The sequence below is a fragment of the Limulus polyphemus genome, unplaced genomic scaffold (assembly GCF_000517525.1).
Source record: "Limulus polyphemus unplaced genomic scaffold, Limulus_polyphemus-2.1.2 Scaffold180, whole genome shotgun sequence".
NCBI lineage: Eukaryota > Metazoa > Arthropoda > Merostomata > Xiphosura > Limulidae > Limulus > Limulus polyphemus.
The window spans coordinates 125,003-139,814 of record NW_013665790.1 but is presented as its reverse complement, the minus strand read 5'-3'; the positions used below and the strand labels follow the sequence as shown (position 1 = coordinate 139,814).

The window sequence follows — 14,812 nt, the reverse complement described above, 5'->3', positions numbered from 1 at the left end:
AAAACTTCTTTAAAACAATCAAGGCCTGGTTGCTATTTTTGTTAAAAACCTGGTCATGTTATGTCCGATTGTTGGTGTTTGAAAAAGAAAATAAGAAAGGAGGCAACACCCAGTGCGTTTGTGTCCACATATGGACGTAGTTTCACCAGATCACCCAGTGTTGTTGATGTGGCCACTGATATAAAGGCTGATGCAATCAGGGAGGAATTTGGACCTTTTGTGTCTGTTGGTTCTGTTGGTTCTGTGTCTTTGACAAATGACACTGGCAATCTCATACTCATAATTATGTTACGTGATACTGGGGCGACTCAATTATTGTTGTTAGAAGGTATATTGCTTTTAGATTCGAGTTCTGCCATTGTTGAATCTGCTATTGCTCAGGATATTGAGGTGGCTTTGTTAATGTTACTCTTCATAACATTTATTTATTTATCAGACCTCGTTTCGGGACTGGTTGCGGTTGGAGTAAGAACTACTCTGCCAATTAAGGGTGTATCATTGTTGTTGGGTAACGATTTGGCAGGGGAAAAAGTTGTTGCCGTACCTAAAATGGTTAGCGATCCGATCACTGTTTTATCTAAGGATGGTGTTGTCGTTGAAGAGAATCCCGATGTGTTTCCCTCGTGTGCTGTGACTCGAGCTCAGTCTAAGAAATGACGTCAAAAACAAATGATAGACATGTATTCAGAGGACGATGTTATAGATTTGTCTCAGACATTTTTTGGATCTGACGAAGACCTTGTAGATAATTGTCCTACTGATGATTCCTCGGTGAGGAACAGCAATAAACGTGAGGGATCTGATTCACCTGGTGATGTTCAATTTACTAAAAATAAACTGATGGTTGAGCAATAAAAGGATCCACAGATCTCTGCATTATTTAAATTTGTACTACCGAAAAATGAACTAGAGAAAGTTCCAAATGGTTATTTTGTTTTTCAAAAATGGTGTGCTTATGAGGAAATGGAGACCACCAGATGTGCCAGCTTCAGAGGACTGGGCTACTATTTATCAAATCGTTGTTCTCAAAGCATGTCGTTCTGAACTATTAAAAGTTGCCCATGAACTCCCCATGGGAGGTCATTTAGATGTCAACCAGACATGTGACAAAATTATGAGACATTTCTTTTGGCCAAAAATTAGGCAAGACGTTTCTCAGTTTTGCAAAACTTGTCATACCTGTCAATTGGTCAGAAAACCTAATCAGAAAGAAAGAAAAATGAAAAGAGAGAAGGAAAGAAAGAAAGAGAAATAAAGAAAGCGAGAAAGAAAGAAAAATGAAGAAAAAAGAAAATAAAGAAAGTACAAAGAGATAGAAAGAAAGAACAAAGAAAACACAAAAACATAAGGCTGTTAACTTGCAGTTTATCAATATGAGAATATGGTTTGAAGAAAATCTATGTCATTAGGGTTGATAACATTTGTGTCGATGTATTTTCATGTACTATGTAATTTTATGATCATAGGGTTATTTGTATTAGTTGTATTCTATGTTGTAATGATTATTAAAGTTCTATAATCCTTTGAATAATGTTTTATATGTAATGTATTGTTGTCAATGTTTATATATACAATATTTTAGTTTAAAATGATTTGTATTGGTTGTGTTCTATACTGTAATTATTATTGAAGTTGTATAATCCTTTGAATAATGTATTCTTGCCAATGTATTGAGTATATATCTTAGTTAAAAATTGCCTAATGCCAATTTTTAATTCTCTAAGGAGGGAGTTGCAACGAATTTGTTATTATATATATTTATTTTGAAATCAACGTTTGTTTGGATTAAATTTATATTTAGAAACATACATGGCTTATAGTGTTAAATATGTATTGCGAAACTTTCGCCTATTCCCCAAAGTTGTAGAAAATTCTCGAGTGTAAGAATCAACAATATGTGTGTACGTAAACGCTTGTGTTAGCGCCAGCATTGTTACGTAAAACTGAAATTTCTAGAAAATCTCCACACGCCTATAAACATAACCAACGCGACGCGCTAAAAGATAGTATCTATTATTAGTTTATTATAGTCAGTATGCTATAAACTTTGGAAGCTATCTTGTTGCCAAATATCATAAACTGACTATATATATATCGGCTTTTACTTAACTACTAAATCCAGAGTACAATTTAACTACTAAATTTAAATTTATCAGTTAACGCAATTTTAGGCTATTTCAAATTCTAATACGTAACAGTGTATCATTAAAAGTGTTTCGAACTTTAACACTTATGAAGGTTACGTCGAACCGAATTGTTTCCTATCCAGCTGTATCCTCATGGGATTTTCACAATCAGGTAATATCTGAGCTGTGCGGGAAAATATCTTCTCAAAAGACTGTATGGGACTGATTAGGATACATGAGCATGCCTAAGCTAGTTTTCTAACATTTGTAATAACATTCTGTTAAAAAAATTTAGTTTATTTTTTTATTTCATTTATCATTCAGAAGTTCGTTTCTGTTTATGTATTCATAGAATTGTTCAACAAAACGTGACTTCTATGTTCACAAGCAGCATCAGTTTAAGGAAACTTTCAAAATAATAAGACTGCTGAAAATCTATACAAAGTATTTAAGTAAACAAACTGTAATATACCTTTTATGTCGAATAACTTTAAAATGAAAATGAAAAAAAAATGAACTCAGTATCCGGATAGCTGATCCATCTACTACCTTAATAAGCAAGCCTTTCGTTTCCATGATCCTTTTTTATTAGTACCTTTTGTAAGTGGAGTGTAGTTGCCTTGGATAATGTGTAACTGATTTTTTATTTCACACCTGAAAGTTGTTGTTTTTTTATTTGTGTTATCTTGCTACTTTGCTAAGTTTGTAATTGGGGATATGATTTAACCATTCAGGTGTATGGGTTTTAGAAGCATAGGAAACGATACGCACTGCCACCTTACGGTTCGTTTCCTCTGGGCAACAACAACAAAAAGCAGTTGAGTTAATAGTGTTATTCAGGAGGAAAGTGAAAATATAGAAAAGACATTTTAAAATGCAAAATCAAAATTTCAATTTAAATATTTTCTCTGTATTTTAAGAAATCATGTCAGTTTCATCTAACTGTAGCTGGTAATAATCTAACAGATTAAAGAAAAACTCCCGTAACACGTGCTATAATAGACATATTGACTTAACATTCCCGAAAAAAAAATTAGACTAGTTATAATGAGAACATAAAGTAGTAATAACTTGTTGAATTAACAGCTAGTATAACAAGTTTTTTTACTTAATAGCTTTGAGTAACAGACGCATTCAATTACCACCTGCTAGTTATGGACTTGTTAGTTTGACAACCTTCAGAAATTCGTTTACTTAACAACCGGTAGTTGTAGATTTGTTGACTAGAAACGTCTTCAGTAACAGACTTGTTTGGGCTAAACGTGACCTACGGTTAGAATGCTAGGACTGTGAACCCCAGAATTCGTGGTTTGCACTTTTTTGCCGCAAAAAACGTGCACCAGCTGTGTTTTCTCTTGTATACCAGCTCAAAATCAAGGACGGGTATATACACGTAATACCAGCTCAAAATCAGGGATGAGTATATACACGTAATACCAGCTCAAAATCAGGGATGAGTATATACACGTAATACCAGCTCAAAATCAGGGATGAGTATATACACATACCCCTTTCTGTACCTTTGTAAATTATGAAACAAATAACACCCGCTACTTGTGAACTTATTGGCTGCCGTCTGTGACAGACTTACTTAGTTAGTAGCTGTTAACAATAGATTTATAGACTGAAAAGCTTCATATTGCGACATATTAGTCGCAGTAGGTAACTAGTAAGCGTGTTACATGATTAGAATGGACATCTTGACCTAATAGTTTCCTGCATTATGTATATACTTGTAATAGCTTGATGGCTTAACATCCTCTTGTAACATCTTTGTTTAATTGCCTGCCAATAATCACGGTCCGAGAAACTTCGTAACTAACATTAATGAGGTGACACTTATCGATAGGAAAATATCCCTGGAAAGATCATTTTACTAAATAAATTATAATATGTTGTACTATATCTTTCCACTTATTCTTTTATTTTATCACTTTCGTGGATTCTTGTGAAATATTATTTTTCTAAAGATATGCCTATAATTGGCTGTTGAGTTAAAAAGTTAATATCCGTAATCTGTAGTAAAAAGTCAATACTATTTTTTTTAACTAACGATTTGCTTATTTAACTAATTCATGAAAATAGTTTGTTGAATTAAAAGTCATTTCTACAGGCTTGAAAATACGAAGGTACTTTCAAAAGATGTACGAGTGAAAGAAAATGTTACCAATTTTGACAAAACAACCCTTATGAAGACCTAAATTTCATTTACTGGGTATTATGGTAACGGGTTTCGATAACTTCATCTGAAGTGATTACTTTGTATAAACGAAAAACAAACGCGATTGATTCAAAACGTGCTTTGAAAACACCTTTTTTCTATACCTGTACATCAATGTGCGATACCGATGCCTGGTCCTGCATTATTTCAAAGATTATCAACTATTTACAGTTATCATTTTTTTAGATGGTTGCTACTTTTGTATCATACGAATATGAAAGTAATATATAGATATTAGAATCTCACAATCTGTCGTTCAAGTTCATAATGTGAAAATAAACTAACTAAAACTATATCTAAAAGAAAGAAACATTAGCATTGAGAAGTAAGAACTAGCCAAAACTATATCTAAAAGAAAAAACATTAGAATTGAGAAGTAAGAACTAGCTAAAACTATATCTAAAAGAAAGAAACATTAACATTGAGAAGTAAGAACTAGCTAAAACTATATCTAAAAGAAAGAAACATTAGCATTGAGAAGTAAGAACTAGCTAAAGACGTAAGAATAGCTATATAACACTTGAAAATTATTTATTTTATTAACGTTGATTATTTTTGTAAAACGCAAATTGAATTATTCGGTTCATGAAACATGTAAGGTAAATGTACTTGATTTCGTGAATAACTGACTGACTATTAAAACTCATTTCTATCCAGATACACAAATATTTTATTTAGAAGTCGGCACATACAATAACAAGATTAAAGAAAGAAGATAATACACATTCTATGATAAATTGCAATGCACCATTCAACTAAAATGCAAATTTTTAGTATAGTGATTCAGTCGGTTTAACTAGGTTGCTGAATAAAGTGATACAGAAAAAAGGTTTTTGAAGTTGCATACAGAAAAATATATCACTTAACAGCAGAAAGAAAGAGATTCTAGCCTTTTTATGTCGTAGTGAAAAAGCGTTTGCGAAAATCGATTATCTTACACCTTTGTTATCGACTGTTGACAAGCGCAAAAGTCACATTGGAACAATTAAAGTCTGTTGAATCAACATTAAATCGATATTCAATTAACTAAGCAAGATACAAATCTGCTTTCAGGAATTTCCTCATTCGGAAAAATGTTAAGATTTTAAGTATTTCCTCTTAGTTTCACAAACAGGTTTGTATGAGTTCATTACCTACTTTTTATTATTAGAAGAATCAAAGTGTGAAACTACTTTAACATCACAGTCTTTTGTGCTATAGAACTTGTGTTCACGTCTTATGGATGCTATTAGTTTAAGATAAAAATGTTCAAATGAAAGTGTGAGGAATATCTTATTTATTAATGATGGTTGAGGACATATCAGAATATTATTTGAAGTTGATTACTTTGATAATGCTGATTATGATGACGAAAACAAATGTAGTAAGTGACTATGGAGCTGACAACATTGACGTTCTAATAATGAATCCAAAGAAGATAAAGTAGAAACGATACTGAAAATACATGATCGAAATGTTTAATGTGATAAAAAATGATTGAGTCTACACTTGATCTATCTGTTTGTTATAAGCAGTCAAGATAACAATGATTAGGTTGGGTGAACTGTTGATAATATTTATAATAAATATAGCGCTGATGTTGCTAAAAAACAAATTACAGGAGTTAATTATTACAAAATATTCAAAGCCATTTACTTTAGGGGATATATATTGCAGAACACACATAACTGATTTGGGAGATTTATCATGCAGTATAGATTTAACTTGCACTAGTTACAAATCTTATTTAGGGGATTTGACATACAGTAGTGACATATATATAACTAAAATTTCTGATTCACAGTACAAAATTTTAAGAACTATACAGATCGGACTAAACGGATTAATTTGCTGTCTTTAGAGATCTGATTTATGGGACTAGAGTTGTAGTTATTATAGATCGAATTTAGGGGAATTGATTTGGAGTACTTACAGACCTAAATTACAGCATTTAACTTGCAGTACATAAAGATGTGATCCAGGGGATTTAACTTGCAGTTCCTGAAGATTTAACTTACTTAGAAAGATTATTGTATCCTTTACATTAGTCGATAACACTTAGCATGTGTAGAAAACTTACTTGATAAATTAAAAATGTAGTAGCTGGTTTATATTGATTTCATTCGGTTCAGTGTAGATAATAGTAATATTAAAATAAATGTATGAAAGTTACTAAATCGGGACGTTTCGAAAATAGGTAGTAAAACATGAATGGTGATCTATGTCACTATGGTGACAACATGAAGAATGATATGTCTCATATCAAAGAAGAGTACGAGGGGGGAGGGAGGAGGAAGGTGTTCTTATTCCATTAGCTCAATATAAATAGCGTAGCCAATGTATCGGGAAAACAGTTATTATGGGCATTGTCTTACAAGTTTTTAAATTTGAGGAATACTTTTTCATATAAAGACGATCCATCATGTGTATGTATGTATGCATGTATGTATGTGTGTGTTAGCATTCAACGCCCAGAATTGGTTGGCTGGATTACCGAAATCATTTGTATGGTAACTGGAAACTGTTCGGGGGTGCATATGGACTATTTTGTTTTGAGAATTTCTACCTGAAAGGAGTAGGGGGATAAAAATCATCCTCAAATAGGTTACATTTCCACTTTTGTATATACTTCTGGCTTAGAATTTAAAGATACAAATACTTAATCAGTTAAATGTGTGGATTATTACCTTCCATAAGGCAGGGTATGTAATTAGCATCTAATGAGGTCCTCAGGGATTTAATAACAAAAGAAAGAAGAACGTGGGATATTACCTATAATTGTCCTTTATAGAATTTTTGTATCTTCAGGTAGTTTAAGTAAAATTATGAACTACAAACAATTCTTAAATAAAGCTGAGAAAAGTTTTGACATGGAAGTTTTACAAACAATAAGATTCCTTTCTTATGAAATAAAATAATTATAAAATCTCGATATATATATATATATATAAGTACATTTACAGAAGGAACCAAGTATTAATACCACAATTTCAGTCAAAACAGATTTAAACAGAGAACATAATATTCGAATACTTAATGTTTTTAACATCTTTACCAGAGTTTTATTTGAAAACGCAAAGAACAGGATTCAGATATTGTAAGCAGAAAGAATATGTTTCAACAGGAACACAGGAGAAAACGAATACTTTAAAAATCGGCAAGACGTTGATTAAAGGCTTTCTTACTCTTTTCGCTGAATTCGTGATGAGTTAAGCCATCAGAAAATCATTTGCCAAAACCAGGTAACTTGTTGTATACTCCTTTTATAACAACCTGCTGTTTTTGTATAAATCAATTAGAGCTCGAGCGGAAACTTTCTCTGTTCAAAGCTTTAAAGAGGGGCCTGAGCAAAAATATCCATTATAAGTGACTTTTCTTTTACCAATGCGTCAACGATTTCTTTATATATGTGTAGCCTTATAGTGGTCTTTAGAATTACAACCTTACAATAAAATTGTTACCTGTTTATCTGAACATCGTCTTTTAAATAACTTTTGTCATTAGTTTGTATAAGGTCTTCATTAAAATAACATTTGAATGATGAAGTCGTTTTTTAAGGATTTGTTGTGATTTTATTATAAGTATATTATTTGTGTTTATTATTCATGATGATTAAATAAGTAAGCCTAAGTATTTTTAAACGCTTTCAAAAATTAACTAAATACATAATAACAATTTTAATATTAGTTACTAAACCTGGAACAATGTCAAAATGAATTTTAGAATAATTATTAGTTTAACAAGGTTTAAATCATTTAGTACGAAATTAAAAATGTTCACCAATGACTATTTTAAATTCAGCAAAACCATTGTCACGAGAAAATCTGTTTTTTAGTCATATTATGAAGATAATGGGCAAAATGAAAAAAGGAAACAATAGAATCTACAACAAAAAATAAAATAATTTAATGGTTCTTAGATCAAAAAATAACTCTGTGAAATGTAAATTAAAAAAAGAACACTATATTGTAATAACATTTTCCGCCTCATTATTGTGGGATTAGATTGTAATATGTACTTACAATCTAAAACATTTGACGTGCAAATATAATCTTAATAAAACAATCTCCCTAATCCTGAGTGTGTTGTAATTGCAGTATTTTTAATCACAGCGTATAAAAAACAATCCAAAAGCCAAAACAATATAAGCTTTCCAGATCTTATGAAAGGCTGAATATCGTTCTTATTGAGTATGTTCATAAATTATTAGAAAATATAAGGCATTAACTCAAAGAAATAACAGTATTATCTGCCAAGAGGTAGTAAGCGGTTAATAGCAAATCTGTTGTGTTTTATTAAAAAAGAAGTGTATGTATGCATAAACTGTTTAGCCATAAATTTAGGTTTTACTTCAAAAACAAGAGAATGCAGGACGCAGATCACTATTAATTAAATATATCATTATCAACTAGCCAAAATAACAGTAACTGTTATACCAAAATGCCACACCGCATATCTTACTATATCTACACAAAACTGAAAATCTGTGATATCCAAGCAATTCACGCTCTAATATAACAATGTGATATCCAAGCAATTCACGCTCTAATATAACAATGTGATATCCAAGCAATTCACGCTCTAATATAACAATGTGATATCCAAGCAATTCACGCTCTAATATAACAATGTGATATCCAAGCAATTCACGCTCTAATATAACAATGTGATATCCAAGCAATTCACGCTCTAATATAACAATGTGATATCCGAGCAATTCAAGCTATAATATAACAAATGGAACAGGTATTCTATCATTGTTAAACACAAATAATGTGTTAACATGTCACAGCTTATAGAAAGTATTTGAACTTTAACAATTCTGCATGCTATTTCACAATGATTAAGAGCAATATTTCGAATATTATCGAGGCAAAGTTACTATGTAGAAACATCTATTACAATATCATAAACTTTATAATGTCTATTGTTTAACAGCACCCTTTTCTTATTAGTTAGACCATAACATATAATACGACATCAAAATATTATGTTTATTGACAAAATACAAAGAAAAGGACAATTTCTATAGTAAATGGTGTTGTTCAGTTTCTTTCGAACGGAAATACATACTAGATCGGGAATCTTATTTTGTTTTATTAAATTAAAGCGTAAACCGTTTATATAGATACAGCTTCTTGTATAAACTAAACTATAAGTCTAATTCTCAGATCACGTCTCTCGCTAAATGTATGAAAACTCAGAAAAGTTAGCATTTCGGCTACTGTATTTCAATTAGTTAATATAAGACGGACTTCGTTTCAACAGAAAGAGATGAACAACACACAGAAATATAAGTGACTTGTTATGGTTAACGGATCTGAAAGAACAGTAACTAGAAAAGTATTGTACATAGGTGACCACGTTCAAATACAAAATAACTGTACGAATTTAGTACTAAACTAAACGACGCATGAAGATGTCAGCCAGTACGTATTGGCTATTGCATTAATTAGTAGACAGTGATCTATATGCACATCAGAACATCCCAGGTCATAAATCTATTAATATATATACTGGCTTATAAGTTTACATCAAAACATCCCACGTCATAAATCTACTAACATATACTGGCTTAAAAGTTTACATCAAAACATTCCAGTTCATAAGTCTATTAATATATACTGGCTTAAAAATCTACATCCATCAATATTTTGGTAAATAAATACCAATCCTTGCGTTTATTAAGGCAAATCAAGCCATATTGCCATCTTGCAGACTGAGCTATACGTTAGTAAATAAACACCGACAATTGCGCTTATTAATGTAAACCAAGCCATATAACCACCTCACAGACTGGCCTACACATTCATCAGTAAATAAATACCAATCCTTGCGTTTATTAATCCTTCTGTGGAGGCAAAGTCGCAAGTTAGTCAATAAAAGATTATACTTACCAGACATATAATGATAGGATCGCATGTCCATCAGTTTATCACACTCATACGTTCATTAGTACATTGCATCAATGTAAACATACTGATCTCCTAGGTAAATCAACACATACTGACTTATGTAAGAGAAATCGAATATCCTCTAAACCAGTTCCTAAATCATAATGTTAAACATCTTATAGATTTAATTTATGTCTTTTTATGACAACTAATCCACTTAAAAAGAACATCTTAGTGTCAACATATTAGTAATAAAAGGATTTACAACGTTAGGTTCAGTTATTGGATTACGCTAAAGATTACTTTTCATATGCTTTTTGTAATTCAATACAGGCAGTAGCATATTCGACTTAATAAATGATGCTCATAATTTTTTTCAACATCGTACAGTTTAATTTGTATCTTCGTCAACATTGGATCTGTAATCTTTCTTGTGTTTGGTAGTTAATTTTCTTTCTGTTGCAGTAGCTTATACTCCAGTTTTAGGTTCACATTGAACATTTTCTGTTTTTCTTCCTTGGAAATGGCATTTATGGCCGGATACTAGGTCTATTTGAGTTCCTTCTAAATCTTGAGCATGAAAGAGTTGGCTTTTGTCTTGTCTGGTAAATAAGACAGAAAAAAATAAAGAACTGCATCTATTAGTCTGGCACAAGCAGAATATGTATCTATTTTACCACAGCTCCTATAATGGACACCAGACACAAATCATGTAATCTTCCACACGTGGCTAGCCAATATCCTTACTAGATAGGAAAGCAGCATAGAACGCTGAAAGCTAACCGCTGAAGAACCACTTGTTCCAGCTGTAATTGAAAAAAAAAGAAATCGTATTTAAAGCTTGTATATTATAATTAACAACTCCAAGCAATAAATCCTAATGGTTTTCTAACAATTGTAATATGTCGATTTTACGTGCAACATTTATGTACTTTTATTGTTTTGAAGGATTTATATGCTGGTTTTTGTTGTTTTTTGATACTACTTTAAGAAATGAAAACATTTCACAATTTTCATCAGTGACGAATAATACCATTAAAACTACGTATGCGATTGTTTCACAGTCTTAATTTCCAATTCAATTTCCTTCGTAAGCCATTTCTCAGGAAACCACAATCGTATTTTCAAAAGATCTTCGACTTATTTGGGTTAAACTTCTTACATCTAGTCATTAAGGAGATTGGTTCAGGAAGATGGCGTTGTCGCGAATTGATCAATAAACAGACACATTGTAAATAACAATAAATTTCTCTAAAATATACTTCAATAGCACAGTTTGATCTTGAAAAAAAGAGATCACAGTTACAGTAACTGGTAATTAATGTAAACGTGAAAGTTTTATACTGACTGGACCTTTACTTCTATGTCCTTGATTATATAACCACTACATAGCCTAACATGTCGTACGAAGTCAAATTATTTTATTGCTTAAATTATGTTTAATTATAGTCTAACATATTATATGAAATAATTTCTCTCATTTTCGTCATCATCATTCTGAAAAGTAAAAATTTGTAGTTTTATCCCCAAACTCTGAATACTGGAAATAATAATAATAAAATTTAGATGCTTATTTTAATACATAAATGATTAGACATTTTTAAATCAAGTCTCTGGGGACAAGCTGTTTCGTAAAATATCTGCGGACGTATACCCCTAGAAATCTGGTTTCGATACCCGTGGTTGGCAGAGCTCAGATAATCCATTGTGTAGCTTTGTGCTCAACTTTAAACAAACAAACAAACAATCCCACTTTCTGTCTGCTTTTGCAACGTATATTAAGATGAAACCTGCAAATTCTTATGATGTGACAACCTCTTAACACTTTCTTAAAAACAGCATGAGACGCCAATTACTCTTGTTCTCACGCTCTACTTTCGCAGCATATACGATCTGTAAAAGCTCTATTAACACGTATATTAAAGGGAACAAAAGCAGATTTTATAGTAAATTCTTATTGTACTTTACCTTCGCATGCGTTGATTATAAGCTAGAATTAGAATTCGTATTTTGTAATCGACTAAATTATATTTAGTTGTGTGTGTTATAATGAAATACTGAAGAAATGCCAGCTCTGAATACTCTAAGTCATAGTACATATGTATATTTCAGTGTACTTAGTTAACATGGAAAATTTAAAATGTCATTCCATTCAGTGTATTAGACCGCGTCTCATGACTAAGATACTACGTATACCTTGCGGCCCTAGCTTGTTGTTTCCATTTTGAAATCCCTTGGAGGACTTCTCAGAGCCTAGACTTTGATGTTTCGGAAAATCTATAATGAAACAGAAGAAACAAAAAGAATATGAAGTGTCACTCCCATTCTTTTTCCGCGGATATGTCTTCTAACCAAATAAGTGGGGAGAATATTTTATATTATAGAATGTAGCTTAGCAGGTTTTCACACAAAGAAACACTTTTGTTATTCCTTAAAATGGTTTTTTGGGATATAAACATGTCATCAATCATCATCTCATTACAAGAGTAAAAAAAACTCATCAAATATAGAATACACTTTTTACCCTAGATTATAGACATTTTATTAACATAACAATATTTCCTCCTTGGCTTTGCCCCCCAGTGGCATAGCGGTATGTCTGCGGACTTACAACGCTAGAATCCGGGTTTCGATACCCGTGGTGGGCAGAGCACAGATGTCCCATTGTGTAGCTTTGTGCTTAATTACAAACAAACATACAAACAAATCCTTGGCTTTATTCCAACCTCTTCATTCCGATGTAACTACACTTATTTACTATTTGGCTTTACTAGCTTATTTTGAGAAAAACACAAAAATAAGCAAAACTCATAACTTTAAATTTGTATTTTATGTTCTTTTGGTGCCTCTCAAAACTTTCAGTCAAATGCAACATGTGGCAAGTATCTTCGAGCTATCTAAACTTTTGTAAGTGAAATACTTTCCTTCAGGTTTTGAAGAATAATAGCTGTAATCAAGGTTTACGATACTGCCGGCCGTCAACAGGTTCTGTGATTATTCTGTTTTTTTTTTTCTATACCAGAAGTGAACACAAAATTTTAATTAGATGTTGTAACTTTACAATGAAAACTTTAATACATAAACTTGCATATAGACCCTTACTAGAGCTAGTTAGCACGCAAGATTCATTAAAGTTATGTCCTTGGAGCGAATAAACCAATATTCCTGAAGCGTAGTGGAATTTTTGTAATGGATTAATCTTTTTTTAGACATTGTATCCACAAATAAAGTACTGAGGTTAAGTATCCTTCAGTAAATGTCTCATATTTTTCACACATATGCATATGCCAACCCTTTCAAGTTGCAAAAAAACCTATAATTTTTTCTATTGTATATTACTCTATAAAACAAATTAGCAAAGTTTCAAAAATTACATTAACTCATTTTACTGTAGTGGCAGATATCCTAAATTTAACCGTAAGTCTAGGAATAAGTGTTTTACTTTTAATGTTTATATGTTTTTAATTATGAATTTCTGATGTATATGTTAAAGATAAGAACCACTTTTGAAGGTATATTTTTGTTGAAATAGTGTTAAAATTGCATGATATGTAATGGCTAGGAAACATATTTGTGATCCATGAAGCTCCAGATTCTATATTTAGCGTATAAGAATAATTGCTTTCCAGAATAGTTAATACACGAGTTTTATTCCACTAACTGAGAGGTTACGTGATCGTACGTTCGCAGAGAAATTCGACTACGTAGAGGACACAGAAACAGCGTAACATCTGCTTCAACAATATATATGATAGGAGATTTATAAGTTGAGAGAGGGATTTTTCCTGAGAAGATGGAAGAAGATCTCTCTGTTTAAACCAAACAAAATAGCGTGAACACCGAACATAATCTCTGGCGATCCTGTTGGATTATATTTCCTAAAGTGCTGACTCATTCCATTGCAAGCAATTTATAGTTATAGACATCCATTATACCAAAAAAAAAATTTTAGTCTTGATAAGATAGTGTCGATTGGTCTGATTTGAGACCCCCCTCCTCGATATATGTATATATAAATTTAGCGTCGTAAATAGTTAAACCCTTCCTAGTTTGCAATGTTGGCGACTAAGATCTACACATCAAGTGCTGTGAAACAGTGACTGATAATGGGTATCAAATGCAGCTAAAACAGCTAAATAAACAAAAGCTAAGATTAATATTTTTTTATTCTTTTGCCAGAGGTTTTGCACGAGAGAAGATATGATATTACAAAATTACAATTAAAAATTTAAGGTTATTGACTATTTCAAGTAAAAAATGTTTGAGACGCATAGAATGTTCTTCAGTTGTGTAATTACTAATTATTTTAGAATGTTCTTCAGTTGTGTAATTACTAATTATTTTAGAATGTTCTTCAGTTGTGTAGTTACTAATTATTTTAGAATGTTCTTCAGTTGTGTAGTTACTAATTATTTTAGAATGTTCTTCAGTTGTGTAATTACTAATTATTTTAGAATGTTCTTCAGTTGTGTAATTACTAATTATTTTAATGTTCTTCAGTTGTGTAATTACTAATTATTTTAGAATGTTCTTCAGTTGTGTAGTTACTAATTATTTTAGTATAGTTCTTCTAGTTGTGTAATTACTAATTA

General features: G+C 31.4%; 1 protein-coding gene across 1 annotated transcript in view; it reads right to left on the bottom strand.

Annotated features, from left to right (window-relative positions):
- Window positions 1–10,443: 10,443 nt before the first annotated feature.
- Window positions 10,444–14,812, bottom strand: part of LOC106478098 (lachesin-like) — a 108,316-nt gene continuing 103,947 nt past the window's right edge. Inside the window, exons 8-9 of the mRNA XM_022381641.1 lie at window positions 12,417–12,497; window positions 10,444–11,026 (exon numbers count right to left, since the gene is read on the bottom strand). Of these exons, the coding sequence (XP_022237349.1) occupies window positions 10,929–11,026; window positions 12,417–12,497 (179 nt within the window). The 3' untranslated portion in view covers window positions 10,444–10,928. The remainder of the gene's footprint in view (window positions 11,027–12,416; window positions 12,498–14,812) is intronic.